The following is a 27,803-nucleotide window of genomic DNA, read 5'->3' as shown; positions in this document are numbered from 1 at the left end:
GTGCATTGAAGAACTATAGCAGCGAGGCGATGCGTTTCCTGGTGCACCTAATAGCAACATTACTTTGTCGTTGGTAGGAGTGAGAGCAAGGTGGCAGCAAGGACCGTTGAAACTGTGCATTGTGCAAATGTGCAGCGAACAGTTGATGTCTGTGCCACCGTCGCACACGCTGGGCCCGCACGACAAGACCGTACCAGACCGAGCTGTGATCGCCCAGCCCAGCCTCGACGGACCGCCCATTTCATCAGACCAGGACAGAGCGCGGCCCGAGCTCACACACATGCAAAACCTGTTCGTGGGAAGAAACCACTCAAGGTTTAGCAACACGCCCCAAACGGCGATACAGCAAGGAAAATCAGCAGTCAGAGGTCGTTAAGTACATACATGGACATATCTTATCACTGAATTTGGCCTTCGCGTACCAATATTTTTACGCGGGGGTAGCGAACAGTTTCCTTTACATGCGCAGTTCCACGGGTATATTATCTGTCTGCTTGATGCTGCCGAAGGTCACTTTATACCAATTATCATGGAGAGTAGTCGTGTGGCGTGCATTTGTGCAAGCACATGGTAAATTTCAATAGTAATAAACGAAAACCGTCTTAATTAACGACAGGTTCTTTACTCCCGTGTTTTCTTTCTCTGAGAAAATACAAAGCGTTTGCATCGGAGAACCTTGGAAAACAGCCCTGTCTTGAAGTCTTAACCAATTTCAGTGACCACCTCCCTACCGCTCACGGCTCAACCGGCCCTTTATCACTTGCTTCCGACAGCCCGTCTGTGTATGTACTCTTCGCCCGACATCCGACACTGCTCAGAGTCTCAGACAGACATACAGGCGGGGCGCGATGTGTGCCAAGGCCGCCCAGAGGCGTCCCGGACCGACGCGGAAGGCGGGGCGGCCAGCAAGGTAGAAAATAGCTCCAACGACGCACCGGCCTTTAAGGCGCACTGAGCGGTAAATAATGACCTGACCTGGGCCGTAAGGCGCACTGATGACCTTTCCACATAACTCAGTTCAGCTAAACTTGGCAAACTAATTATCAAATCGATGTCTTCTTTTTTAACCCTAGCCGGCCACTCCAACCCATTACTTATTCTGCATGTTTCGACGGCACAGATGAGGAAATGGCACTCATCTCCTCGTATTCGATCCCTTATTGACGTAGACTTTCTAGGAGAACGAGCATGCTGCTTTTCACGAGAGGAAGTCAACATTAAAGTCTCAGATCAAACATTGACCTCACGGTCAAAAGCAAAAGAAAAAAAATAAAAAAAATAAAAAAATAAAACAAGATCAGCATTTGGTCTCTGGCGAAAAGCTAAAGCAAGCAACCATGTTATCAACGCGATGGTCTTGTCAAGACGCGTTGATTGATACACTTTTGGTTGGAAAAGCTCCAGGGTAGGATTGAGAATTGACCTTTGGTGACCTCAGTCCTCAAATGACCTTTACACCTGGAGGGCCGTATGAAATGTATTTGTAGGCGCCGATCCAAATATGTCTGGTAAGTGGTAACCGTTTCGTTCCCAACAATGATTGCGTGAACAATGTGGCTTTGTAATGTTTGATGACCGAAAGTTATGCATTCAATAGTTTTCCCAATCAATTCTGTCACAACACTCGACAATGCAGGACCTGTTGACTGCCAATGCAAACATCCATCTTCTCCCGCCACTCCGATGTTATCACCCGTCACTGGCGTACCGGCCCCGTGCACGCGTCCGCATTGTTATGAGGCGCGGCACCTCCCCGGCCTCGCAGTCGGGACAACTGAGTAGCCATGAACCCGCAGAGCAGACACAACACTCAGGGGCCACCATCGAGTGTCCTCGCGGGCCTCAGCGGGCCGAACCCTCACCTTCCCACGAGCCAACTGGTCTGGTCACTCCACTAGAGATGCCCCCGGGGGCTGTCTGGGGTCACCAGGTCAGGTCAACGCCCGGGGTTATCATAACAAACACCCCACGTGTCGGCCTGAAGGGGCAGCAAGCACCACGTCAGCTGATTAAACACCTGAGCTGCCCAAATATCTCACTCCTCTCGACACGGCGGGCTGGAGGGCGCAAGTCCAAAGGTCATACACCACACATGACACTCTTCTTTGCATTCATCATCAAACCGATAGACCATTCGTCGATTCAGCAGGGAAGCCTCTGAAAGCTAGCTGAAAGCTTCTTTTTTCAGTGACGCCAAGCAGTTCTCGGATACTCTCCAGACCTGGCTTCCTTCGTCACCAGTCTGTTACGGACATGAAGACGTCATTAGGACGTTCTCCGTACTCCGCGCACGAGGAATCACGCTCAGAGCACGCCCCGGTGCCGTGCTCGGGTCGTATGCAGACCCCGGCTGGCCTGCTACGCCACGCCGCGCGCCAGCTCCCAGGTGACCTATGAACCCCCAGCTGCAGGTGGGGTGTTCGAGCCGAGCGAGGGGAGCACGAGCAGGCGGGCGCGTAGTCGTACCAGTCAGCAGAGGGTCCAAAGTTCGACGGCCGGTGGGAGCCTCACACCTGACACAGGTGAAAGGTGGCGCCGTGTTTATCACAGAGTGACGGTCAGCAGGCTCGATCGATTTACATACGGCGCCCCGGCCGGCGGCTTTGACGCTCTATTTACAGTGGCTGGGCCCACGGCGAGGGCATCGGGTACGGCCAGCCTGGTTTGTATGGCGATGACGGAGGCTTTGTTTGTTCCACAGGAGTGCGGAAACACTGGCCGTCCAAAACCTACATAAACCAAATCGATAGGAAGATATCACAGCGTATCCAACGCATGCCTGACAACATCGCCTTCCCATAGTCTTTTGGGACAAAGGCAAGTGTAACGGCAACATAGACATCAATACGACGGGTATTTCGAACACTGAAATCTTCAGTCTCTGTCGACCCGTACCCGGCCTAACCTTTGACCCTGGCAGGTCGCGGCAGCCACCCAGCCGACTGCCAAGCCATACCACATGACAGACCACACAGCAGACCTCTCCTATGACACACACAGACAGACTTGCACAGAAATCTGATGTAACTGACACCGGTACAGCATCAGTGCAGACGCAGACGAGGGGCGCTCAGCGGGCAGGGCTCGGGCCGGCAAGTGATCCGCCCCAGCTGATTGTATCGGAACATCGACACTTGTCTTATTAGCAATAGCGGAACTCGGGATGACGAAAGGCCGGACAAGTTATTAACTGGTGATGCATGATGTGGGAGGGAGAAGCGAGAGGGAGAGAGGGGGAGGTCTTCAGCTTTGTACCAATGGGGCCTAAAACGCCAAAACAGAGTCACTTCAACGTTATATAACTTGAAATGCCTCTGCACACATTTCAGTGTTGTCGGTATCGGTAGAGCCTATTTTTCCAACACGGTCTTCCTGTTCAGCAATCCTTCCGAGAGAAAACTATGTCTAAACTCACCTACTTCCGAAATAAGCCTTACCACATCGCCGTCGTGTCACCACTCTTATCTCAGTTCTACGGTTGACTGCTACCTAGCACCCCGACCAGTTCCAGTTGCTCCACCAAAAATCCTTCCGCGTTTCTCGACTTCCAAACATCAAGAAACAATTCCAAATAATACTGCGAGCTCTTGTAAACACCATTCCAGCAAACTTCATGTCTAGCTGCTCAGCTCATGTGAGACGCCTTTAACTTCCCACAAGCTTTGTCAAAGACTGAGCACACGCACAGACTATGAAAGTCACGACGTCACGGTTTGCCAACTTATCAGCAAAAACCAAGATGGTGCATGCAAGTCGTTCCATAGCGAGATTTAGATCTCACGAGTATATACCCCACCCATGGGCCAAATGCGGCTCCAGAGAGCCCACTCAAGGCCATGAGCTCGATAATTGGCAGTTGCAAACAGCTTGTATTAATTAACTCTCGCCCATGTAGGGGGGGGGGGTTGGTGCAACCCCCCCCTGAGGTTTTTCGGAAATAGTGCAAAAACGGCGGCGCGCAGCGCCGCCAAATTTTGGGTACCTTATGGGGCAAACCTTGCGCATCTTTTGATAAAAAAAATTTGACCGGGTCATGTCAGGTCACGGAGTTATGACGTCACAAAGGGAACAGCCTCCGGCCGGATTTTCACAAACTGAGTGCCAACGCCCGAGGTTTCCTGCCGGTGGTACGGACATCGGTTGATGGATCGTGATGAAACTTCCCATGCATGTTGGGGCAAGTATTGGCTATCATATGGTATAAGAAACTTGACCGGGTCAGGTCAGGTCACGGAGCTATGACGTCACAAGAGGAACAGCGTCCGGTACTATTTTTGAAAAGCGCCCGAACCACTATTTTGCTAATTCTTGTCACCTCAATGGGAATATGCAGCAATATTAGCTTCTATAGGGAGCAAATGGACCTCCCAAATCCAAAGATACAATCAGATTTCAAAAATTTAAATTTTGATTTTTCGAATTTCTGCCGTCGACTGTGACCTTGCCGACTTCCGGCGCTCCCAACGCGCCATTTTTAGAGCTAGGGAAACGAAATACATACCAAACGATAGAGAATTGATCAAGGAATACGATAGTGAAGGTTTCAAGTCGATATCTCCCACCGTTTTGCCGCCATCGCCGCGGAAAGTTGAAGTATATTTTTCCGAAAAATTTGACCTTTGACCGGTCAAAAGTAGGTCAAATGTTGACCTAGGACCAAAAAATATACCACCAATCGCGAGATCTCGGCAAAAGTCCGTTGGTCTTTTCCGCTAAGCTCTACGACGCTCCGTTTTCAAACGCCAAGGGGGGGTCGCACCAACCCCCCCCCCCTGCATGGGCGAAGGTGGCAGATCGCCGTTTACGGGCGAGGGTTAATTAAATGCATAATAACATAATGTACTTGATACACGCTTCCATTTACATATAAATTGTGCCCGTTTGTATGTAGGTGGGGTCGAGGTGCAAACTCTTTTTCCTTTTAATTGAAGGCTTAAAAAAGTGAGCTTTTTTGAACGGATGTGATGTGCGCGGTACACTGTGTCCACTGGTTGGACTGCAGCTGCGCCACGTTGCCGGCAAATTTCCCCAGATGAACGGAATACGTGCACTGCTGGCTGGCTGTCGGCCAGACCGCCCGGCAGCCAGCCCGCAGCAAACCGGCGCGTTTGGCGCTGTCGAGAGTAGGCACTCCCTGAGAACCTGACGGCCGAGGCGTACCGAAGCCGCTGCAACGCCCGGAGCCACTCCGCTGCAGCGACCGGAGTTTCTGTTACACACAGCAAGGGAAGCCTCAATAACACCGGTATCGGGTAACGGTGGTAACCCAGCGCTCGGCCAGATGCGTACGCCGACCCTGCAAAGGGTCGTGTCTGCCCGTGCGCTGCCGGGACCGTGGGCTGACCCTGCACGCGGGCAGCTGCAGCGGAAGCTGACCTAGGCAGCCCTGCAAGGGTGACTGCCGGAACGTGGGTTGACTCTGACCCTGCAAGGCAGACTGTCGGGACTTGAATTGACCTGCAGGTTAGGACCGTGGGCTGATTCGACCTGCACACGGACTGTTGAACGAAGGTTCGCATTCAGGGAAGCTGCCGGAGCGTGGGTTGACCTGCAAGCGGGTTACCAGGGCGTGGATTGACCTGACCCAAAGGACGGGTTGCCAGGCCGTGGGTTGACCTGACCTAAAGGACGGGTAGTGCCAGAGCGTGGGTCGACCACAGAGCTGCAGTGGTAGGCTCACTGTGCCTCCAATCAGGCTTGTTACTGGGCGGACGCGACATCAAAGGACCGCCAAATGTCACCGCAGTGACGCAGCCCGGTGGGGCTGAGGGAGAGGGGGTCTTTTGACGTCGAGTGCTCTGTCAACAAGCCTCTATTCCGAGTCCCGCCCTATAGAGCTTCCTCTACAATCAGCCCTGATTGCTGGAAGGGTAGCCTGCAGGCTGCGGAACGCGCATACACCGGGGCAACAAGTAACTAGAAACTCGTGGCTGAAGGTTAAATGTGATTGACAGAGCTATTTTAGTGCGCAGTTCAGTATGTGGGATTTACTTCAGTGCGCAGTTGCGGGATTTGCAGTTCAAGGCAGCGAGACACCTCCCCTCCCCCTCCCTCCGTGGAGAGGGGCTCAGCACAGGGATACCGTTCACCCCGTCCGTGGAGAGGGGGCGGGGCCTCCGTCATCTCCTGTCTCCGGGCCGGCCAGGCGGACAGGCGAACCGGTTCGGCGGGGGCGGGGCCAGCGCTGACGCTGACGCACCGCCCGCCGCACGGGCGTCATCTGGCGGCTGGCGTCATCAGCGGGCGGTGACGCCGGAGCGCCAGGCCCCGCCCCCGCCGCTGGAGAGCTGACCCGCCCCGCCCAACCAGCGAGTGGGTGAGGGCACAGCACGCTCGTCACTCACCTGTGGCTGTCCCGGTGGACGGCCGGGCTCAAAGGAAGTCGTTTGATGTGAGCGACTTTAGTTAGTTCAAACAACCTCACAGGAATCCCCAAGAGAGCATTGCAAGAGCTTGTTGCATTACATTCATAGGTCGTTGCTTCCAAATTAGTAAAGTGGTCCTGGAAACAGACACTACCAAGAAAAACTGTTCCTTGCCACGGGAATAGTAAACTGGCCGAGTGGGCGGCTAGCCCGCGAAAGGGACTCTGTCCCAGTCTGACCACTGATAGCACAGATGACACTTATGCAGTCAGGTACGCCAGTCTGCACGGTGCTCAGACTTATTGATGACGGTCTTCCACCGATGGTTGACCGATAGCAGTGAGTGGCAGAGGATGAAACCAGGATTTCAATATCATCTGCCATGTCCCTGGTGCGTTCTACGATGCGTCTCGGCACCCACCCCCGTGTCCAGACTACTGGAGGTATCTGCGCCATAGAGGAAGTCTGCCAGAGTCGTCACCGCTGACCAATGCGCCAACTGGATGGCACAAACATACAGGCACACGCAGCAGGGTGTGCAGTGAGCTCTGCTGGGCAACGGCCGGGTTGCAAACGACACAGGAGCTCTCTATGCTGATACAGCGTGCGTCCGCCCTACCGACGAACATTCTTCACAAAGCGCGGCCGAAACTAAGCCAACAACACCATCAAAATGTCGCTTGACAGGGATCGTCTGCCTTCACAGCTCCTAAATCTGGCTCTAAACGCACCAAACGTATATCACCAATCCCGCACTATCAAAATTGCTTCATAGTAACAGCTGGTCGGGCTGACGCCGGTCCCGTCTGGCGAAAACCGTCCACTCTGCCAGCGAGCACGCTCGTCCCACGTGGACGGTCGTCAGCCTCGGCGGTGGGTTTGGCTGCGGTTTGGCGGCGCGCTCGGACCGCCCCCTCCGCTGGCGTCAGCCGGGGGAGTGGCCTGGCCCGCTGCAGGACACAAGGCCGGACGATCACCTGAACAGAGGGGGGGGGGGGGAGAGCGTCCCTCCTCACGGGTGCGGCGGGGGCGGGGGGCGGGCGAACCCTCGGTCCCAGCAGTGCGCCCGAGGGCTGACGCCAAATGTGAGTTACGCACACCAGTTATATCCCGAGAAACTAGATCTCATCAGTTCTGCACTGAGAATTTCGACATACCTTGTGTTCAACCTCCCCCTCCCCCCGCCCCCTTTCGGAGTGGGGCAAAACGTGTGGGCTATGGGAGGGGAGCTCGGAATGGGAGCCGTTCTCCAGATCCTATCGGTCCAACGATAGGCGGCGAGCGGAAAATAATTTATTGGCTGCAATGAGATGGGCGAAGAGGGGGGAAACCCCAAAGCGAGATGACTTCAGCAACGGATGTCACTTCGACAGCAGAATGACTGTGATAAAGTAGACGGCTCTTCAATGCCCTGAGACGGTCAACAAATATGTATCATCGCGACATCAGGTACGCGCCGAGTGGCACGACAGCATGACACGCTGGGCACATTGGGCACATCAATCAAAACTCAGTAGGCTCAACATAACATTCAAACTTCAAACTTCACTTGCCATACCCCCGAGCAATCATCACCCACTGCTAAGTACACGACTTCAACAGAAAAGGCCACTGAAAAAACCTAAATTTCATTTCATGTCCGTGAACGAGTGTCGAGTGGAGTGATAAGCGAATGAATGAGCATTTATTCAATAGGTTATTGATGTTTTTAGGATATTTGGTGATAGGCAATAGCGTCGATGCTTATGCTATGACATTAGACAAAACAAAAAGTCATGATGGCGCAGAAAGAGCAAAACAAGCTTTTTTTTATTTACCTACAGCGAGAAGAACTTAAACATTATGAGGTCCAAGAGGCATCCCCCATACCTATATTTCGAGATTCTTTCAAGCACTAAGAAAGGTGTCTTTAAAAATATTAAGCTCTCTTGGTTATAGATGCGTTATGTCATCAATTTAGCGACATTCAGAACAGATCAAGTGTATAAGCCGACTGAACAACGAACGGGAGCAGCCGATGGCAGTAACGAATCTAAAGCAGATCACGGCTCCTCCACGCACCTCCAATACAATCCGTGAGCAGAGTACCTAAGGCATAGATATATAAAAATCCAGGGAAGGTGTTAATGTGAAAACGCTGCACTTGGAGCAAAAACAATTCGCAGAAACATCTCAAAAGAATATCAGAAGCCCTAATTCATTTATTACTCCACTTCCTTGGGTGATCATCTTTCAAAACACCTCCCGATCAGCCGGCTCAGTAATATTTGGATTCAGCTCTGGCGGCTGAAGCGGGTGCCGTTTTCATTAGTGACGTCAGTGCCGCGTCACGTGACGTCACTGGGGGCACATGACCGTGCGCACGCGGTGGGTGCGTGCTCCACCGGGCCGGCCGGGCTGTCCTCGGCCAGTGGGCAGGGTCGGTAGGCCGAGGACACGCCGCGGGGGGAGAGCAGCGCAGCCCCCGGCGGTGATAGCCGGTCTGTCGAGCCGCTTAGAACTCGGAGGTGACACAGTTCCGTGGCGGGTTCAAAGCGGGCTGTGCTAAAAACCTTACCGGACCAAACATGTCATACGGTCGACAAGAGGAAGCATGGCACTTGGCCGTTCTGTTGCAAGCTTTCATCATAACTTATATTCTCTGATCGACCCAACGCACTGGTCACAGCATCCCTCAATAGATGCATTTTGATAGTGCAGCAATGCCCGCTTGGACCATCTCCCATTGCATAACAGTAAAAGCGGGCGAAAGCACACAGACGACCCGACCACCCGCCAAAGAACGAGCCGGTGCAAAAATCGTCTACGGTAGGGAGATAGAGGACGACAAGAGTATAATTGACGGACTCTGGTAGGTGCTGGACGCTAGGTGACAAATCTAAGCCGTCCAAAAATCCTGCAGAGACGGTAACCACATTTGTAGCTGTCCCGTCATCCTACTATCGCGTCAAACCTATGGACTTTGCTCCAACGCCCAGCAAAAAACCCGTCTGTCGCCACGGGGAATACACGATCGATAGCCAGAAAACCAGCTGCAGCAGGGCAAAGTCGGACAAATCCGACTCACTGCCCGTCGGTGGTCCCTGACCTAGTCAGCAGTGTATCGGTGGGGCATGCCTCTCACAAAACAAACAATGACAAACGATAACGGGGCACCGTCAGCAAGATGACAAACACGAGGGCAAATAACGCCGCATTCTATCTCAAGTCGTGCAGTAAACCAAGGTTTACCAAGTCATGATTCACAGTCAGCCCCTAAAGACAGCCCATATGAACCACCCCAGACAGCATAGACTCTCCACCTCTTCTTCCCAATTCACAGCTCTGCCCAGGACGTTTGACCGACGCGCGGTCAAGGGCCACTTCGAGGGCAGGTGTCCTAACTGAATAAAATGGGGCGCCCGGTCGGGGTCATACAGCGCTAACTGTCCGCTTTCGTGTGGAGACGATGCCTGGAAAACGTCCACCATTAATGCGCTTCAAATTCAAAGCAGGAGAGACTCAGTCGTCTTTTTACTTCTTATGAAGTAGGTACTGTGACGGCTTGGTGAGTCGATCAGAGCTACAAACAGTTCAGACATATCTGGGTGTTCCAAGCATCATCTGACGTACGCCGAGCCCCCATATACACAAACATGCACTAGCTAACATCTCTCTTCGTGGTCAACGGGTCAGTGCTGATTTCTGGAACCCGTTCGTTCGGACACTTTGATCTGCAAACCCGTCAGCCGTCCAGACTTCTGAAGCTAAATCCGACGGTGCAAGCCGCATGTCGAAACGCTACAGCCACAACTACGCGTCTGAGAAGTTTCCACTAACTACGACCCATTCTCGGGAAATCATCAGCGATAAACTCGGTGTCAAGTTCAGACCCTGGGTAGTGGCCAGTGGGTATTGATTTTGTGGAACGCTGCCGCAAGCCGCCGCGCGCAGGAACCGACTCAGTTGTAGGCCTTTAGCCAGTGAGTGGCGTCTGGCGACCCTTGAAATCGAATATAGCCGCACATTTTGCTGCATCGCTGTATCAGGAAAACAACGTAGCTCGAACCCCATTGCAACAGCGCACCTGTGGAATAGTCCAGTAGCCTGCGCACCGGGTTGTGTCTCATATTAGCTGCTTCCCCAGCCATGGCCTCTGTTGGACCCCACCGCTGCGCCGAACATAACCAACGCCGCAGTCCTGCCTCAAACAGATGTCCGTGGCAGCTGATCCACGCGGCGGCTCCGTGCACAAATCACGTGGCACCGTCGTGGCCGATCACGTGGGGTGCCCGCGTGACGGCGCCGATGGGCAGGTCGGTCGGCGTGGTAAGGACGTTCGTGACCCACCCGTACAGCGAACAGTACACCCAGTGAGCTCCGTTCGGCAGGCACGCAGTCGGCACGGTCGGCCGGGGGCGGCACACGCGGCCGGCGCGTGGTCACTGCCGGAGGCGCGGCGGCGCGCCCCCGGCAGGGGTGTGACGGGTGTAAGGCGCCGTACCAGCCGCCGCGCCCGCCACGCCCCACACAGGGGTGTGACGGGGTGTTGCGCCCCATCAGCTGCTGCCTGTTGACACGCACCAGGGCCAGTGTGGACTGCCCCGCCCGAATGCACGGACACTATAAACAGACGGTGGGAACGGACGGGCCAGGACGGGGTGAGGACGGAAGGGTACGAGAGTCTGTTTCCCCACGATAGAGGTCACAAAAACAAGCGTCAAACAGTACAGTAGGTCTACTAAAAAAGTCCCCCGCTCCAGAGGCGGCCGGCCGGCCGAACCCCCGGATTCCAGCCCCGACTCTATTGCGCAGGCCGCGGCAGTGACACGGGTCAGGTCGCGGCGCCCGGCGAGTGGGTCAGTTGGCGGCGGCCGGCCGTGGAGTGAGGACGCCGTGTGTGGGGCGCAGAGATGCCGCAGTGCAGAGGAGGGGAAGATAGTGACTCTGCACGATGCCGGAAATGATGCCTTTGTGATCTAAATTAAACACCTGCACTGCAGTGCATATCCTCCCTGGCCCCATTCCTATTATATCATAATCCTTCAATAATCCGTAATGACCATTCAACGCAAGCAAGCAAACAAAACAACCCGTTTAGCGGTGACATCATCTCGGATAAAAAAGCGACAGTGATGATTAGAATTGACTTAGCGGGAGGGCAAATCTTGGGGTATATATGTATCATATGCCGAGTATTTTATTCCCATCTAGCAAATTAAGATTGGGGATCTTGTCCAACAAGTCAGCGGCCGTTCTAGACACAGATAAATGCTTTGTTTTCGGTCGCATCCATTATGTGCAATAATTCGAAGCGAGGTTTATCCCTCGCCGGCCGAGAAAAGGGGATGGATGCCGCCACCATGTATTTTTTGCGGTAGCTCAAAGCACACTGATGATAGAAGGCTGACATTTCATATGCCTTACATTTGATTCAAGCCGGATCATTTGAAATCAACCACGTTTTCATTCATGTCAGGTCACTTAACTATGACGTCTTAAGTAAACCTTTGCAGACTGCACGGTTGTCGGTTATAAAATGATGCAAATCCGTAACGCACTTAGTGTCTTATAAGCATAATGGAAAAATATGGAAACTGTTAATTTGGCGTCGGAAATGGCCTAAAAACTATACCTCAAGCACATGAAATCGTGACTTCATACATTCTTGGCAAGGTTTAATGCTTCACTTTTGCATTTGCATTGTTCACCTTGCGTGACGGAGTGCTCGTCAATAGGAGTGCTTCGTCAATAACTCCCGATCAAAATGAGCTAGCCAGTCGGGACAGCCATCAATGGACTCTGCAAGACTTGCCGAATCAAATGTTATGCAACATGTCCTCCTTTCAACAGCTTCGTGACCTGTGTTGCCCTAACATGACATTGACCTAAACATCCTAAATTGCTTCACCTAAGCAAAAAAGCATATAAATCGACGCGTCTGAGAACAGAAAACACGATTGTATCAAAATGACGATAATGCGACCATTTTTTGGCGAAGTTATTCACCAAAAACCGATCCAATGCCTTGGGGCCCTTGACCTGCCCTAAGAGGTCACTGGTATTTTAAAATGGGGTAACAGTCGCTGCGTCACGTAACGACGCAAGCGCTCGTTTTTTCCGCGAGGCTCTAGCAGTTAGGTCAATTATAGGAGCTAAACATGGGGTTGGGGAATCGCTCCCTTCTCACTCACTATTTGGCCGGGATAGTGTTTGCAATTATTGTTAAAATCTAACATTTTAAGATTTCAAATGACCCATTTTTCCCGCCCAAGTCAAGTCATTCAAGGTCATAGCACCAGGTCACGTTAAATGACCTTACCTCAAGGAAAGTTCCTGTGCTCATCATATCTAAATACATCGACTAACCGATCGCTTTAGAACCTTCAGCGATTTCAATGGGCAACAGTATATGTATTTGAAACGTTTTTTTTTGCAAGTTTGGCATTGCTGACAGAAAGGTCGGGTCAATTTTGAGATCGCTGAAGTCAATGGGAGAAAGTTGAAATGCGCTTTTTTTGGACGGAACGCATAATAAACACTCTGAAAACATGTGGTGCCTGATGAGATGCAATACTGAATGATAAAATTGTTTGTTTTGTTGGGAGCCATCTTTTTTTCGGTCTGAGAAGGCCCTTGCAGAGCTCTATGACATAATTATGCTCTGGTGTAGTAATTTGGTTGTGCGAGCCAGCGACAGTGATCTGCGGAAGCGTGACTGTTCCCGTGGGACGATTGCCCTGTCGGGGCGGTCCAGCCGTCTCCCCAACGGTCACCCGAAGAGGATTATGTGTCCTGGAATGGAACCGACATCAACTACAGGTTGGCTGGTGGGGTGACCTCCAGTCCCGAGAGGGAAGCAGGAATTTCCCCCTTTCAAATTTATTTTTGAGCCCATTTTCAATCGATTCGCTACTCAGATTCTATAATCATCGTTGATCAGACTCTAGTCATCAATCAACGTTGCTGGCGCTTATATTAGATAATTTTCAATTTGAGGTTCCATCCAACCATTTTACGTTCAGTGCAGCGGGAACTACAGATTTGACCCGATACCGATCGGATGGTCGGTGGGACCGTCTCTTGTCTTGTCTCTTCCGTCTCTTCGCAATCACTGACATATCGCTACAGGCGTCGGCGTATAGAAACTGGCGGGGGACGGGGGTCATGACCTCTAACATTAACACGCATAACACGCTGCGAATCAGGGGTCTTCCTTCGAACCAGGGTCCTTCAATCGGTCTTGGCCTAGCAAAAATAGTCACGTGTTAACCTCTCTCTATTTAGAAAGGCGCTAATTGATGTTTGGCCAGGGTAATAGGTTGATACTACTGATTGACATTTGCGAGGGCGCAGTCAAGTAGGGACCTCCCCCGCCCCTTACCGCCAAGGCTACCTACGTATATTTTTAAGCTATTTTTTTTGGCAACCTAACAATATAAAGTGGCCAGAATCCGGGGAGAGTAGGATTTGGGGGGTAGGTAAGGTTCTGCAGGTGCCATCCTAACAAAAACCTAATGGCATTGGGCCCCCCTTACAGATGCCCCTGGATCCGCCCTTGCCCCGAACTTAATTCCCCCTCTCGACTTTTCCTGTAAAAGTAACCCTAGACTTGACCCTTCCTTATACTGAATGTATCTCAGGCTGTTAACCCGCGCACCGACGGGGGGGGGGCGGATATCCGCCCCCCTGAGGTTTTTCGCGAATAGCGGGAAAACCGCGGCGCTACGAAATTTGGTATGACTATACCTTCATTAATTTTACACATGGTGTGCAAGTTTGAACCTCCTACCTTTTAAGGTCAGGTCACCAGGTCACTTTGAATGACCCAACCTCAAGTCACTTTTTTGCAACTTTGTCACCGTGCCAGAGCTACAGTAGATGTCGGAGGCCTTTGAAAGTCGCAGGATATTATTAGGTTACTCATTAGTAGCTACAATTTGTATATCTCGGAATTTTGATATCGGTGACCTAAGGTCAGGTCAATTTCGCGACCTCCCCATTATAAGTCAATGGGGGAAAAATCAACTCCCTGTTTTTACCACTAAAACGGGTCAGAATGGCCCCATATACCATACATGACTTCATATACGATCAACCTTCACTACCTTGAGGTCTGTTTTGCTGTTGGGCAGCTGTGAGGTCATGTGACGTCATCAAAGGTCACCAAAGGTTTTTGGCCAATAACTCCGTACAGAAGCAAGATACAGACGCGTGGATGGTCTCATTGTGTTCAGCTCGTCAAGACGCATCGAATGATATACATGATGACCTCGAGGTCACGTGACCTGAGGTCAACCTTTGACCTTGACCTTTCGAGGTCAACATATATATCATTCGATGCGGATTGACGAGAGGATCACGATGATGCCCTTAGTTTGTTCCTATCTTGACTGATTCGAAAGTTATTCGAGAAAAACTCTCTCCATATCTAGCGCCGCCATTTTGACTTTTTCGACCCCTGTGACGTCATCTTTGACCTGACCTGAGAATGACCTTAGTAAAAATTGTAGACCTTGTCCGTGCGTATCCGATGCCGTTTACCGCTTGTCGCTATCTTGCTTCGTTCTCGAGATCTCAGGGGGGGGGGGGGCGGTCATCCGCCCCCCTGAGTTGGCGCAGACCCCCGTCGGTGCGCGGGTTAAATCTCCTAAGCGTTTTTTTTCTCGACATCGTCAAGGTGTCATTAATAGAAATATGAAATCCGGGAGGATAAATTAAATATAGAAATTGTGGCCAACTGAGCATTATCAGTTGCGTTCAACATACTCGTAAGCATGATCACACACCCAGCTTACACATGAGCCATGTAATAAATATTTTGATAGACATGCTTAAGTTATGAAATCATCTTAAGTGTTTGTAATGTTCCACGATACGGATCTAATATCCTGCTATGCATCATGACCATTTCTGGTCAGGTCATGTCTTTGAACATAGGCCAAATTCTTCAAATGACCTTTAAAGATCAACTTTTGATCATTCGAAGCGTTTTGATAAGAGGAACACGAGGCTGGTAAAATTAATTTCATGCAAGTTTAGCTTAAAACTTTTAGTGTTTGTGGAAAAGCGATTGGTTTTCTCATAATACCGATTGTGGCAGACGGCAGTTGCTGTTATTTACGTGCTAAGCCGTTGACCTTAATTAAATCTGACAATATTATTCAGACAGCGGTAAACGAGCTGCTTGTTGCGTTAGGTTAGGCTCTTTCGGTCGATTTCAGAGTGGGAAGGATGACAGGAATTGGGGAGACAGGGGGCCTGGGCGGGAGTTCTGGGCCTCATGCTCCGCTGGGGCCGAGCCCATAACGTGGGTTGGATTGCCCTGACACATGGATAGCCCTGGGCGATGTTTCACGGCCCCGCGCTGCAGCACGCTGCGCTGCGCTGCCATGCATTGTTGCGGCGGTTGATATGAATTCGGCTCCACGCTAGCGTTACGAGCTTCCGAGTCTGTTGATGTTTCCATGGAAATTGGAAACCCAATGCACCGGTGCGCGCAACGCACCCTGTCCAAGCAAAATTTTTCCATCGATGACCTCTGGTGACATGATCTTTTGCTCTGACCCGATCTAAAATTGGCTGAAGTATTTTTTTCTGCTTTTTGCTACTTTTGACGCTACTTCGAATACCACTTAAATGCCCAAAGCTGAGTTAAAGAATGATGCTCAATCCCCATTTCCCCTCCAACAGGGCGTGCGAGTCTAGGCATTCCTGTGGGGCACGGGCTAACAATGACTATCTCATAATCATTGTGGCCATGAACATCCACTGCCATTCTTTAAAGGGACCCTCCCACCTTAACATTAGTTTTGAGTTGAGATAGCCAAGTTTGCGGCCAGGCTCAGAAACCACCATTTATCCTGGTCGCAACCCCCGCAGCTTTATGGTGTTCAAGAAATTTCTTCCCTTTACTTGCAGGGTGGGACCAGCGTGGTCCCTATCTCTTAACCATTACGGGAGTCTGATGACGTCATCAGGCTTTCGAACGTCCGTTAAATGTTTGACTAAAACGTTTTGTAGCACGCGGTGGTATATGCTGCTTTGCGCGCAACAAATGCCGCACTTTCAAATAAAGTCGCTAGGAACAGCGGAGATTCCAAAAAGTAAACAAAAGTAAAAGTCTAATATCTTGAAAACCGGTGAATATTTTTCGATGAAATTTGGTAGATATTCGTTTTTGCTCTTTCTGAATCGAGCGACATCACTTTCATGCCAATTCATTAACTTTTTTGAAGGTGGGAGGGTCCCTTTAACACCGGTTTCGCTGTGCTGAGTGGTGGCCGTCCCGTTTGTTGGATTCTACGGCTGGCTGGCGGAAAGCGTTACCGGCCGCCCGTCCACCGCCCGCGGGCCGGACCGAGCGGTCCCGCTGACCCTACCAGCTACCTGACCTGAGCCCGGCGCGATATGGGACGGGCAGACGGGGGTTCGGCTCAGCGAATGCAGCGCCCACTGGTGCGGGGGACTTTTTTAATAGACCTACTGTACGGTCCGAACGTGTACCGCATTCACAGCCGGCACCAGGACCATGATATATCACCGACAAAACAATGTCAGGCAATCACACGGCTGGCATGTAGGCATACACTGGTCGTTTTTGATTGTTTTCCTAAAAGAATAAATATCCTTCAGGAGGTGACATGGGTATGTTACCCAAACCCAAACCTGCGGTTGACCAGCCGCCTTTCGTATTTAGGCCATGACAGCCATGTCGTCTAGAAATTTATCCCAGAAACATCAGCAAAGTAAATGAGCATTGCCAGCAGATTAGCGGCCAATGCTAAATACGAAATCCGTTGGTAATGCGTTTTTACTTGCTCGTGTATCTGCGGTAACTGTTTCCAGTTATTTAGCTACTCCAAACCCGGAAGTATCCGCAGTCTAGAGGAGCAGCCATAGCAAGGAGCAACTATAGCGGACAAAGAGCGTATCATGACGCCATAAATTGGACCAAATTGAATGATCCTACACATCTAACAAGTCAATCTAAAGTACACCTATAGGTGAAAATGGTACCCCATGACCCCAGTACCCGCGTGCCATACCTAGATATCATCAAGTAACACGCAGCGCTTCCAACTCTCAGGGGAGCATTCGGGCGCTGCGCAATACCGAGCAATTGCTGCGCACTGTCGGAGAGAGAGGGGAGAGAGGGGGAGCGCGGGGCGAGCGGGAGCAGCCGTCATCCTCGGGACTGGATGACGGGGCACGCGATCCGTACTGGGGTGTTACAGTGAGCGGCAGAAGGGAGAGGTCAGGTGAAGGTAACGGCTAACGAGGCTGTGGCGACACAGTCGGGACAGGTCAGATTCCCAGCCGTCAGGAGCCTGCTGGATCAGTGGGAGCGAATGCGTTCCTCTTAGCCGGCGCTGTCCAAATGGACGGGCTGACCAGGCAAAAGCAGTAGAACAACGCCCACTCGAATGAGGTTTGTCATACTTTTTAATGATCACCGGCGAAATATTTCCCGCAGGCGACAGTTGTTAATTTCTATTTATGGAACTTTCCGTCGTCACGAAAACATCATTTCTACCACGATTAGGAATTGTGAAGGTCTCACAGAGTTTCAATGTTATTCCTACCACGACTAGGAATCGTGGAGGTCTCACAGAGTTCTAATAAAAATACCAGTGGCCGTGGGCTCACCTAATAAAAGATCAGCTGAGCTTCACGAGCTGCCAGCCCGGTGGTGGGAAGATATTTTCGATACATGCTATTTTACGTCCAGTGATATCATACAGCCCATGCCAACCGCAGTTAGATTGGGCTAAAAGAAACGGGACCGGAAAATTGCTATCTACCGCAGTCCATATTCCCAATTCCTGATCGGCCGCTTACTGCATATGTTCCTGACCTTATGTAACCCACCAGTACGATATCGTACGGCTTTACAACTTCACGAAATCAATTAAATTGGCTTCCAGACTGCGCTTCGATATCTATATCAACTGCAGTTTCATATGCGGGAAATATCCCCTTCTCTACACCCTGTCATATCTCTCAATACTCTGTCGTCGCCCCTTACTCTATCAACGCTTCCACCACTCTATCGCCGCTCACGCCTCTACAGTCCTGCCTGTCGCCTTTATACTGCCGCTCTCGCCAGTACATTTATGTCACCGTGGCTGCCATCGTATCTACCGAGCTGCGTTTGACTCGCTCATCACGCCACCTACCACGCAACCAACAACCCGGCCTCACTGTCTGTCACTCCTACCTACTCACTGTCAATCGCCGTCCATCCATCAACAACCATTGCAAGCCTTGTCCATGCTGGCGACATGACGCCTAGGTACTCACGTTGTAGCAATTGTCCTTGTTGGCGACGTGAAGCGCAGGTACTCACGCAGATTGAACGTCTTATGAACAAAACTGTGCGTAGGTACTCACGTTGTAAGTCTTTTGGACGATACTGTGCGCAGGTACTTACGTTGTAGGCCTTATGGACGATACCGTACGTAGGTACTCACGTTGTAGGCCTTGTGGACGACGCACTTGTCCTGCAGGTCCTCCAGTTTGACCTGGGCGGTGCCGATGAGCTGATCCGTCCAGCCAAACAGATGACTGCCGATAGAACAGCACGGTGAGCGGCAGCGGCGCCAGCGGGCCCTGTCAGCGGGCGGGTGCGGTCAGAGCGGACGGCACGGCGCGGAGCAGACTGTACATGGCGGGGAGACCCGGGGCTGAGCTGAGCTGAGCTGGGCTGGGTCAAGTCGGAGGAGCAGTTAGCGTTAGACGGGTCAGAAGAGAGACTCGTAAGATATTTAGCAAGTAATGGTGACCAGGAAGGAGATAAATTGGAAATTGATAAATAGGGCGGGCCAGCTGGGATCACTACTCCAGGCAAAGGTTAGAGCAATTTTCCCGAATGGAAATAGCGAAAGCCGAACAAGAGCTTCATCATATAAACAACACTGTCCAGTTGGTTATGTAGGACGCGGGAAACGATCCATGTCAAAACTAGAGCAACACTTAGGTAACCTCAAATGACAAATGTTATTTATGTGGATCGGAATATTCGAGAAGTACAAATAAAGATATTTAAAAAAGCATTAACCACTTACAGGGATTTCCAAAAAAAAAACGAAAGGTTTTAAAGGGACCCTCCCACCTTCAAAAAAGTTTATGAATTGGCATGAAAGTGATGTCGCTCGGTTCGGAAAGAGCGAAAACGAATATCTACCAAATTTCACCGAAAAATATTCACCGGTTTTCAAGATATTAGACTTTTACTTTTGTTTACTTTTTTGGGATCTCCGCTGTTTCTAGCGACTTTATTTTAGAAGTGCGGCGTTTGCGGCAGATGTTGCGCGCAAATAGCATATACCACCGCGTGCTACAAAACGTTTTAGTCAAACATTTAAAAATCGTTAGATATTTGCGCTGACGTCACACATTCAGAGGGGTATTCCTAAGCATTAGCCCCTCTGAATCAAAATGCTGCAATTTTGAAATTCAATATTTCCGATTTAAAGCATTTCTCGATGTTGTGAGTGCCGAAACCGGTAATTGTGAGCCAGGGACCCCATTTTGGCTATCTCAACTCAAATCTAATGTTAAGGTGGGAGGGTCCCTTTAACTTGTACAATGACTCGACCATACGGTGCTCAAGAGTTCACTGGGAGTCTGGAATCACCTCCGAGGCTCAATAATGGTTGCTTCGTAAGCATGACAGTGCAAAATTCCTGATTTATGGCTTGACGAATCTCGTCGACAGCCGCCGAGTCAAGGTTACATGATCAGGCGACATTGCCAGATCTATGGAACAGTTTCTATCTGCACCTCACATTGATCTTTTGAGCAGCGATGTTGGCCCTATCGGACCAGCTAAGATTCTGCCAATGAATGTTCTCAGCCATGCATATTTAGTGATGCAGGCTGGTTTGCTCGAGTGGTTACTACTCTATCTTGGACGCACATGTGACATTTTCGGCACAAGCAAGAACGCCTATTGACATTGATTGCATTGCTCTGGTTGGTCCTCGAGTGTTGAGTCGATAGTTCGCGCCAGGTTTTAACCCGGCAGTTGCTGGGGTATTTCGCCACCCACCGTTTGCTGGGGGGGGGGGGGGGGGGCGTTAAACGCCCCCAGCCGATAACTCGAGAACCAATAGGCGCAGCGAAACGCACGAGGCGGCAAACGAAGGAACGCGACGAGACGCTTCAGACGAGTACTTTAAAGTTGAATTTTGAGGTCACAGGTCGGGTCAAGGTCAGGTCAAACACCTGAAATCGGGCTTTCAGTAGCATGGACTTCAGGACTTCGCAATGGGCGCCTCTCGTCATAAACTCTGTCAAAACGGTGCACAATCCATCATATAAGGCCTACAAGAGTGTCAGCTCCATGTAGGGGTCAGTCAAGCATAGGTCAGGGTCAAGGTCAGGTCAACCGGGTAGGCACATATCCCCGAAAATCAAAACTGATATTCGCAGCCCGTGACACATGTTTTATGGGTAATTTGGGGCGTAGAACACGATGGTGACATTCATTTTATCATATGTGTACGTGTTTGGCTCAAAAAGTTCAATTTAAGAAATGCATGTATCATGGTCGTGAAGTAGTCACGAGAAATTGCCAAGATTCAGTTCAAGATTTTATTTTGGAAAATGCGGAACGATAATCAATAATCGAAGATAGGCATTTGATTGTTCATGGTATTGGCAGTCTAATGGCGTTTACTGCATGTCTGTATGTCTGTTCTGTGGTTTTATATGATTTTTTGAACATATGCCGTTTTTGGTCGAAAACTCAGAAATCATGACGTCACTAAAACCTCGATATCTCAATTTTTTTTGGACCGATTTTTTTTTTTAAACTTTGTCACAATAAACTTCAATCAATTCCCTACAGGTACCCAAAATTTGGCGCGCCGCGCGCGCCGTTTTTATGCTATGGCCCGGCGAAAAAAGTGGGGGGTTTAACGCCCCCCCCCCCCCAGCAACTCGCGGGTTAAAGGGAGATAATGAGCTTTCTTTTTTCTTAAATAAAAATTACTCGACATCTATACTATTTCTACCAGGGCTGCGGAGTCGATGGATTTTCGGCGACTCCGACTCCGACTCCGACTCCGGCTTTCAAAAACCAGCTCCGACTCCGACTCCGACTCCGGGCAGAATTGTCGACTCCGACCGACTCCAACTCCCGACTCCGACTCCGCAGACCTAGCAGGGCTGCGGAGTCGACAGATTTTCGGTGACTCCGACTCCGACTCCGGCTCGGGTTTCTAAAATCGACTCCGACTCCGACTCCGACTCCGGTCACAACTGTCGACTCCGACCGACTCCGACTCCGACTCCGACTCCGACTCCGCAGCCCTGATTTCTACTGTAGTTTCTATAAAATATGAAAATTTCCTAGCACATTTTCGTATGTGAAAAAGGTTTTTATTTTTGCAAAAAAGAAGCAGTATTTGCAGTACTTGTAACACCCACCGAAAAGCGTTGTCCTTCTCTATAAAAAAGTCGCAGTATATGGCGCTTTTGTTTCAAACAGCGACGCTTGGGTTTTTGTTTATGTTATCGCCTTGTCGTTGCTTGGTTGTAAGGATTCTAATTTGAATTAGAGTTAATTCGGTTTAGAATTAATTAGATTCTAATTCGGGGGTACATAGTGCCTACTCTTCTTTGTTTCCAAGTATTATTTTGCGCCACAAATGAACGGCATGCGCCAGAAACGCAGCCAAATCTTGCGATTGCGACTACGAAATTCATTATTTTGGCGTCAGAGCCTGAAGCGAAAAATACAAGCATATTTATTTCAAAAAGACTTCAGGTTTGTCGAACGGTATTATGAGAATTTTGATAACAGTACTGCATAAGTTTTTCAGTGATGCCGCAAAAGTGTTGTATCTATCTTCTTTTATTGTGCAGTCGGCGGGACCGATTCAAAATTGAGTCGTTGCTACTAAAATAGCAGCATATGGCGTCAGATGATGAACAGGAAAAATAGTTGCGTAAATTTAGACATAAACCACCCCGAAACCATGAACATCTTTTGAAGGCACTATAGACGACCATTAACTAACTAGATGTGATGAAGATCAAATGTAAGGAATACGCTCATTTTACAAAATTACATGCAAGTACCAAAAAGTGATGTAAGTACTTATTCAACGGTCATTTTCAGCGCTCCCCGCTAACGTGACTTCAAGTTGAGATATTTGCGGCAAGGTACCGAATTGAGCAAAATGGTTTTAATTTACATTATAACTTGTTGTGTTTTGTCAGAAAATGGTCCTAACTCAGATTTTGTGGAAAAAGGTCATTATCTCCCTTTAAGGACTACTTCGGGTGCGGCATGTTCAAGGATATCACATGACCATCGCCTTCCAAATCAAGCTGGAATATTACACTAGTTAGTAGCGGTAACTCACGAGTATTCCTTATATTACAGGTCCGCTCGCAAATTTCATGAAGGCAGTGTATTAGCAATGTCAGCGTTTAACCAAGTTTTAATTGGTCTCCCTTCGCGGCGCAAATACAAATGAAGCGATATCCAAGCTAAAGCAGAAGCAGTGACAATACCAGCAATATACAATAAAACAGCTTGTACATTCTCCCTAGCTCCTGACTCCCTGCAGAGCGGGGAGGGAAACCTCACTTACCCTCTCTCCCAGACCTCGCATTTGATACTCTGTCGCCGAAATATCCTCATCATGGATCGGGAGCTGCGATCGATGGCGATCATGAACTTGGCGTCGTACTCTGGGTTGTTGGTGTTCTTCACCTTCCCTGTCTTGTCGTAGGTGGGCGCCTCCTGCGGTAGAAAGACAGGAGAGCGGCGTTAGGGAAATGTGCCGAGTGAGGGGAGTGGCTCTAGAAAAGTGTCGAGTGAAGGGAAGGATGTTAGAGAAGGAGAAGCATTGGCATTGCGAAAATATACGGATTCGGCAGGTGAAGTATGTTTCTAAAAGCCTTCAGATCCAAAATCCATCCTAGAAACGGATTACACAAAATGACGACACCTCAACAACGAGCCACGCAAGCGCCAACAGCCGACAAACAGGAAAGTCGACAAACCTATCATTACATCAGGTTGCATGTCACCCTAAAATACTTTCCGTCTGCCCTTCCCAACTAAATACAGACAGTGACTCACTGACAAGCATCATTCACATTTTTTAGTGTCATCCGTGCCTGTTACTACCCGGGCCAGCCACCGTGTGCCACACGGCGGCCTGACACCTCGCGTTACTGATAACACGGGGCCCGGATACAAACCGCACCCTCCATCCCCACACCTGTACACGTCACGGTAATCCTCACACACACACACACAACACACCCACGAGGGCGCACGGCAGGGGAGCCGGCATCAGCGTCACAGCCGCGGGGGCGTTCCGAGTATCCGCACATCACGCCGTGGGATCGTGGCCCGCGGCGGCGGCCTTCCGTACACGGGGTCACCACGGGTTGACCTCGTGGCGCGCGACCCCACTGCCGCCGCCGGCCGCGGCACGTGACGTGGTGGGCACGTGATGGGAAGAGGTGGGTACGTGGGAAGAAAGGAAGGAGAGGAAAAACTGGGAAAGAGAGGACAGAGAGCAAGGAAACGACAAGAGAAAAAGGTAAGCGAAAAGGATAACAGATAGGCAAGAGATAAGAGAATGTGATAGGGAGGACGGAAGAGAGGGTAAGCAGAGGGAGAATAAGAGAAGGGCTGTGACAGAAAGAGGGAGAGGGAAAGAAGAGACGAAACGAGACGCGACAATGGAGAAAGGAGATGTGGTGAGGAGAAAGAGAGCCAAGAGGAGAGAAGATAGGGGAAGATAATTATCCGCCTCCAAATGCAAGCGTCACAAGCCGGCAGGGCAATACAGCGGACGCGACGGGTTCCGAAGGTGGTCACCACGAGTTGACTTCAGGTAAGAGGGTATAAGAGGGACGCTTGATAAGCTGCCGACAGTGGTTAGTAACAGGTCACCACCGCAACCGGGAACCAAATACAGGACATCAGGTTGCGCAGATGAGTAAATTAATAGTTGAAAAGACAATGAAAGACTCAAATCCAATCCACTGATGCTGAAAACTAGCCGAACTTGCAGCATGTTTTACATTGAATAAGTGCCGCCTAACCAGACTGATCCGTTACATCCAACCCGTAACGTTCGAGAACCATCAGTTATATAATAACTCATCAGACTCACGGTAAAGGAGGTCCCCAAACGCTGCTTTCAAAGAGACCGTTTTAACCCTCGCACGACCAGGCCATTTCTCATAACACGAACGACCAGGGGGGGGTTGTTACGACCCCCCCCTGGCGTTTCGAAACGGAAGGTCGTAGAGCTTAGCGGAAAAAACCAACGGATTGCTCTCAACGAGATCTCGCGATTGGTGGTATATTTTTTGGTCCTAGGTCAACATTTGACCTACTTTTGACCGGTCAAAGGTCAAATTTTCGGAAAAATAGACTTTTTTCAACTTTCGGCGGCGATTGCGGCAAAACGGTGGGAGATATCGACTTGAAACCTTCACTATCGTGTTCCTTGATCAATTCTCTATCGTTTGGTATGTATTTCGTTTCCCTAGCTCTAAAAATGGCGCGTTGGGAGCGCCGGAAGTCGGCAAGGTCACAGTCGGCGGCAGAAATTCGAAAAATCAAAATTTAAATTTTTGAAATCTGATTGTATTTTTGGATTTGGGAGGTCCATTTGCTCCCTATAGAAGCTAATATTGCTGCATATTCCCATTGAGGTGACAAGAATTAGCAAAATAGTGGTTCGGGCGCTTTTCAAAAATAGTACCGGACGCTGTTCCTCTTGTGACGTCATAGCTCCGTGACCTGACCTGACCCGGTCAAATTTCTTATACCATATGATAGCCAATACTTGCCCCAACATGCATGGGAAGTTTCATCACGATCCATCAACCGATGTCCGTACCACCGGCAGGAAACCTCGGGCGTTGGCACTCAGTTTGTGAAAATCCGGCCGGAGGCTGTACCTCTTATGACGTCATAACTCCGTGACCTGACATGACCCGATCAATTTTTTTTTCGGCAAAAGATGCGCAAAGGTTGCCCCAGAGAGTATTGAAAATTTCAGCCCGCTACGACAAGCCGTTTAGCGTGCACTTCGAAAAAACCTCAGGGGGGGGGGGGTTGATACAACCCCCCCTAGGCGTTCTAGGGTTAATATGAGCATCATGAACTGAGAGCATAATCTAGAATGAGACTAAGAATGTAGCTTCGTAGTTTTTCGTCGCCATCAGAAAACCACAAACTTTCACCGTGACGTTCCACAGCCTTGACTGTGTCTCTCTAAGCCCGACTAGTCATGTTTTTTGCCCAAGTCATCCTGCCAGTATCTAAGGCTAGCCTTGAGCGATACACTCATGCATCATCACTTCGGCAGACACTCAACGGGTTCGTTGATCCGGGTCTCTAAGAGAACCACACACTGAACTAAGACTAAGTAGGTATCATTGGAATGTCACGGGATCTCGACTGGATAGCGCAGAGATAATGAAGCAATGTCTCAGAAAATGGGCGAACTGATCCCGGGGAAGGGCTTGACATTGCCAATTTTGCTTTGAAGGGGTTCGAATAATTAACCTTCAAAATCTAAGAAGAAAAAAACTCAAACACAGCTTGCACTACCACCTAAATCACCTTGCAGTTGAAAACAGGAATGTGTCGTAGTCACACCATTCCCTCCACAGCACGTCATAATCATGCGTTCAACATCAAGGATAAAGGGACGCCTCCGATTGTAAATAAGGCACGACACATTCCATTTAACATCAGAATTAGCAAACTGTTTATGCCTCCGGACCTCTGACCATGACTTCCCCACTATTACGTGCTGCCCCCGGGCCCGTGTTTACGGCGTGACAGCTGCTCACGTTGACACTCTCCGCTGGGGACGCGTGACCCTCAGTGGAAAACTACTCCTGCTGCCGACCAGTCTGCCAGACATAGCAGCGACGCCAGACGGCAGCCGGCGGCGGCAGAACCGTCAATTACGCCAAAACGGGCGGCGGTGACGTCACGATCGCTTATGTAACCAGTTGGAGAAGCGGCGGATGGTGGAGCCAGGCGGAAGAGAGGGGGTTGGTGACGGTATAGTGTAGGTGGGTACGATGGAGTGGTGTAGGTCAGGGAGACTGGTGCCGGTGGTGCCTAATGACCGACCTAGGGTCGGGAGAACTACAGACATTGGGCCAGAGGACTTCCCCAACGTTTGACCTGATGGAGGTCAGAGAATCTCTAGCTGCTGTCTGAGACCAGGGAAACTGTTGTTGATTGACCAAGGATACGGGGAACTCCCCTACAGACTGACCCCAGCTGGAGCCAATACAAATCTGACTGAACTGAGGCAAAGGTAACAAGCCACCGACTGACCTGTGGCCAGGGTAATTCCCCACCGAACTATTGCCAGAACTCCCCACTGAATGACCTGACCCTAGGTCAGAAGATATCACTATCAACTGGAGGCATCACCGTCGACTGACCTGCGGCCAGGGGAACTCCCACTTGACGTAGGTGTCGACGTCCTTGGGATTGGAGACGTTGTAGTTGACCCCCCGTACGATGGTCAGCTCCAGGTCGTTACTGTTGAGGTCCGTACAAGCCCTGGGGGAGACACACGGAATGAGAGCAAATTGAATCAATGAGTTCGTCAGGTTAATACGGGTTATCTGGTAACGAGTACAGACCCGGACATCGCCAGCGAAGGCACTGGTAACACAATATGGTCAGTGGCCCGGTCTGAAGAATTACTGAGACCGGTTAACGACAGATGATGAAACGGACATCGGCGAAAAGCAAACTGACGACAAAAAAACACTGATGTAAAAACATACACCACACCGGACAGCCGACACTAATGAGGCTAACAGCCCGTAGGAATCATGGCAGCAAGTCACACAAAACTACATAAATCAATTAACTAACTAATTAATAACGTTTACGGACACAAACGTCATAACACGCTTCATTCATTCTCTTTTTTTCTTTTCTTTATCCGCCAAATCGTAAACAGAAAATGTGTGAGGACCACAAAAAATGCCCATAAAAAAACGAAGCGGCGTTGAATTTTACGCAAACCTTCCCCTCGCCCGTCATAGCTGTCACTCGGCCACCGGATGCCCGTACAAGTGTCCGTAAAGGTCAGGGTTCGTCAGTGAGCACGTGGCGTCTGCTCACATGGCCCTGTAATTGTGGGCCGAGGAGGCTGTCTGTCGCTGGAGGGGCACGGGTGGAGCCCCGCTCTGGCCGGGTGGGGGCGTGTCTGTCCAGACCGATCACACGACCAGAAACGGCACAGACTGAGGTGTGGGGCGTGCCGGGGGCTCGCGTCTGTGGCGTGAGGCGATTGACGCCCAGAGTTCCCAGTGACACTATAAACACGCAGAGGCCGGCGTCGTACCGGCTCGCAGCCGAGCGAGTCTGGACGTATTAACACGCCAGCCATGACCGGAAGGACTGCCTATCTACATCTGGACCTGGGCTGACCC

The 27,803-nt window shown here is 50.3% G+C and overlaps 1 protein-coding gene across 2 annotated transcripts in view; it reads right to left on the bottom strand.

The window, feature by feature from the left end:
- Positions 1-27,803, bottom strand: part of LOC122387424 (coiled-coil and C2 domain-containing protein 1-like) — a 41,940-nt gene that overhangs the window by 4,921 nt on the left and 9,216 nt on the right. The window contains exons 14-16 of one of the 2 annotated variants that reach the window (XM_043377608.1): positions 26,799-26,919; positions 22,952-23,103; positions 18,818-18,911 (exon numbers count right to left, since the gene is read on the bottom strand). In XM_043377608.1, the coding sequence (XP_043233543.1) occupies positions 18,818-18,911; positions 22,952-23,103; positions 26,799-26,919 (367 nt within the window). Of the gene's footprint in view, positions 1-18,817; positions 18,957-22,951; positions 23,104-26,798; positions 26,920-27,803 lie in introns of both variants that reach the window. The other variant, XM_043377607.1, reaches the window with a different exon arrangement.

Source organism: Amphibalanus amphitrite, unplaced genomic scaffold (genome assembly GCF_019059575.1).
Source record: "Amphibalanus amphitrite isolate SeventyFive unplaced genomic scaffold, NRLGWU_Aamphi_draft 000286F_arrow, whole genome shotgun sequence".
Classification (NCBI taxonomy): Eukaryota; Metazoa; Arthropoda; class Thecostraca; order Balanomorpha; family Balanidae; genus Amphibalanus; species Amphibalanus amphitrite.
Note: the sequence above shows the minus strand (reverse complement) of the source record. Positions and strands in the feature narration are given on the sequence as shown.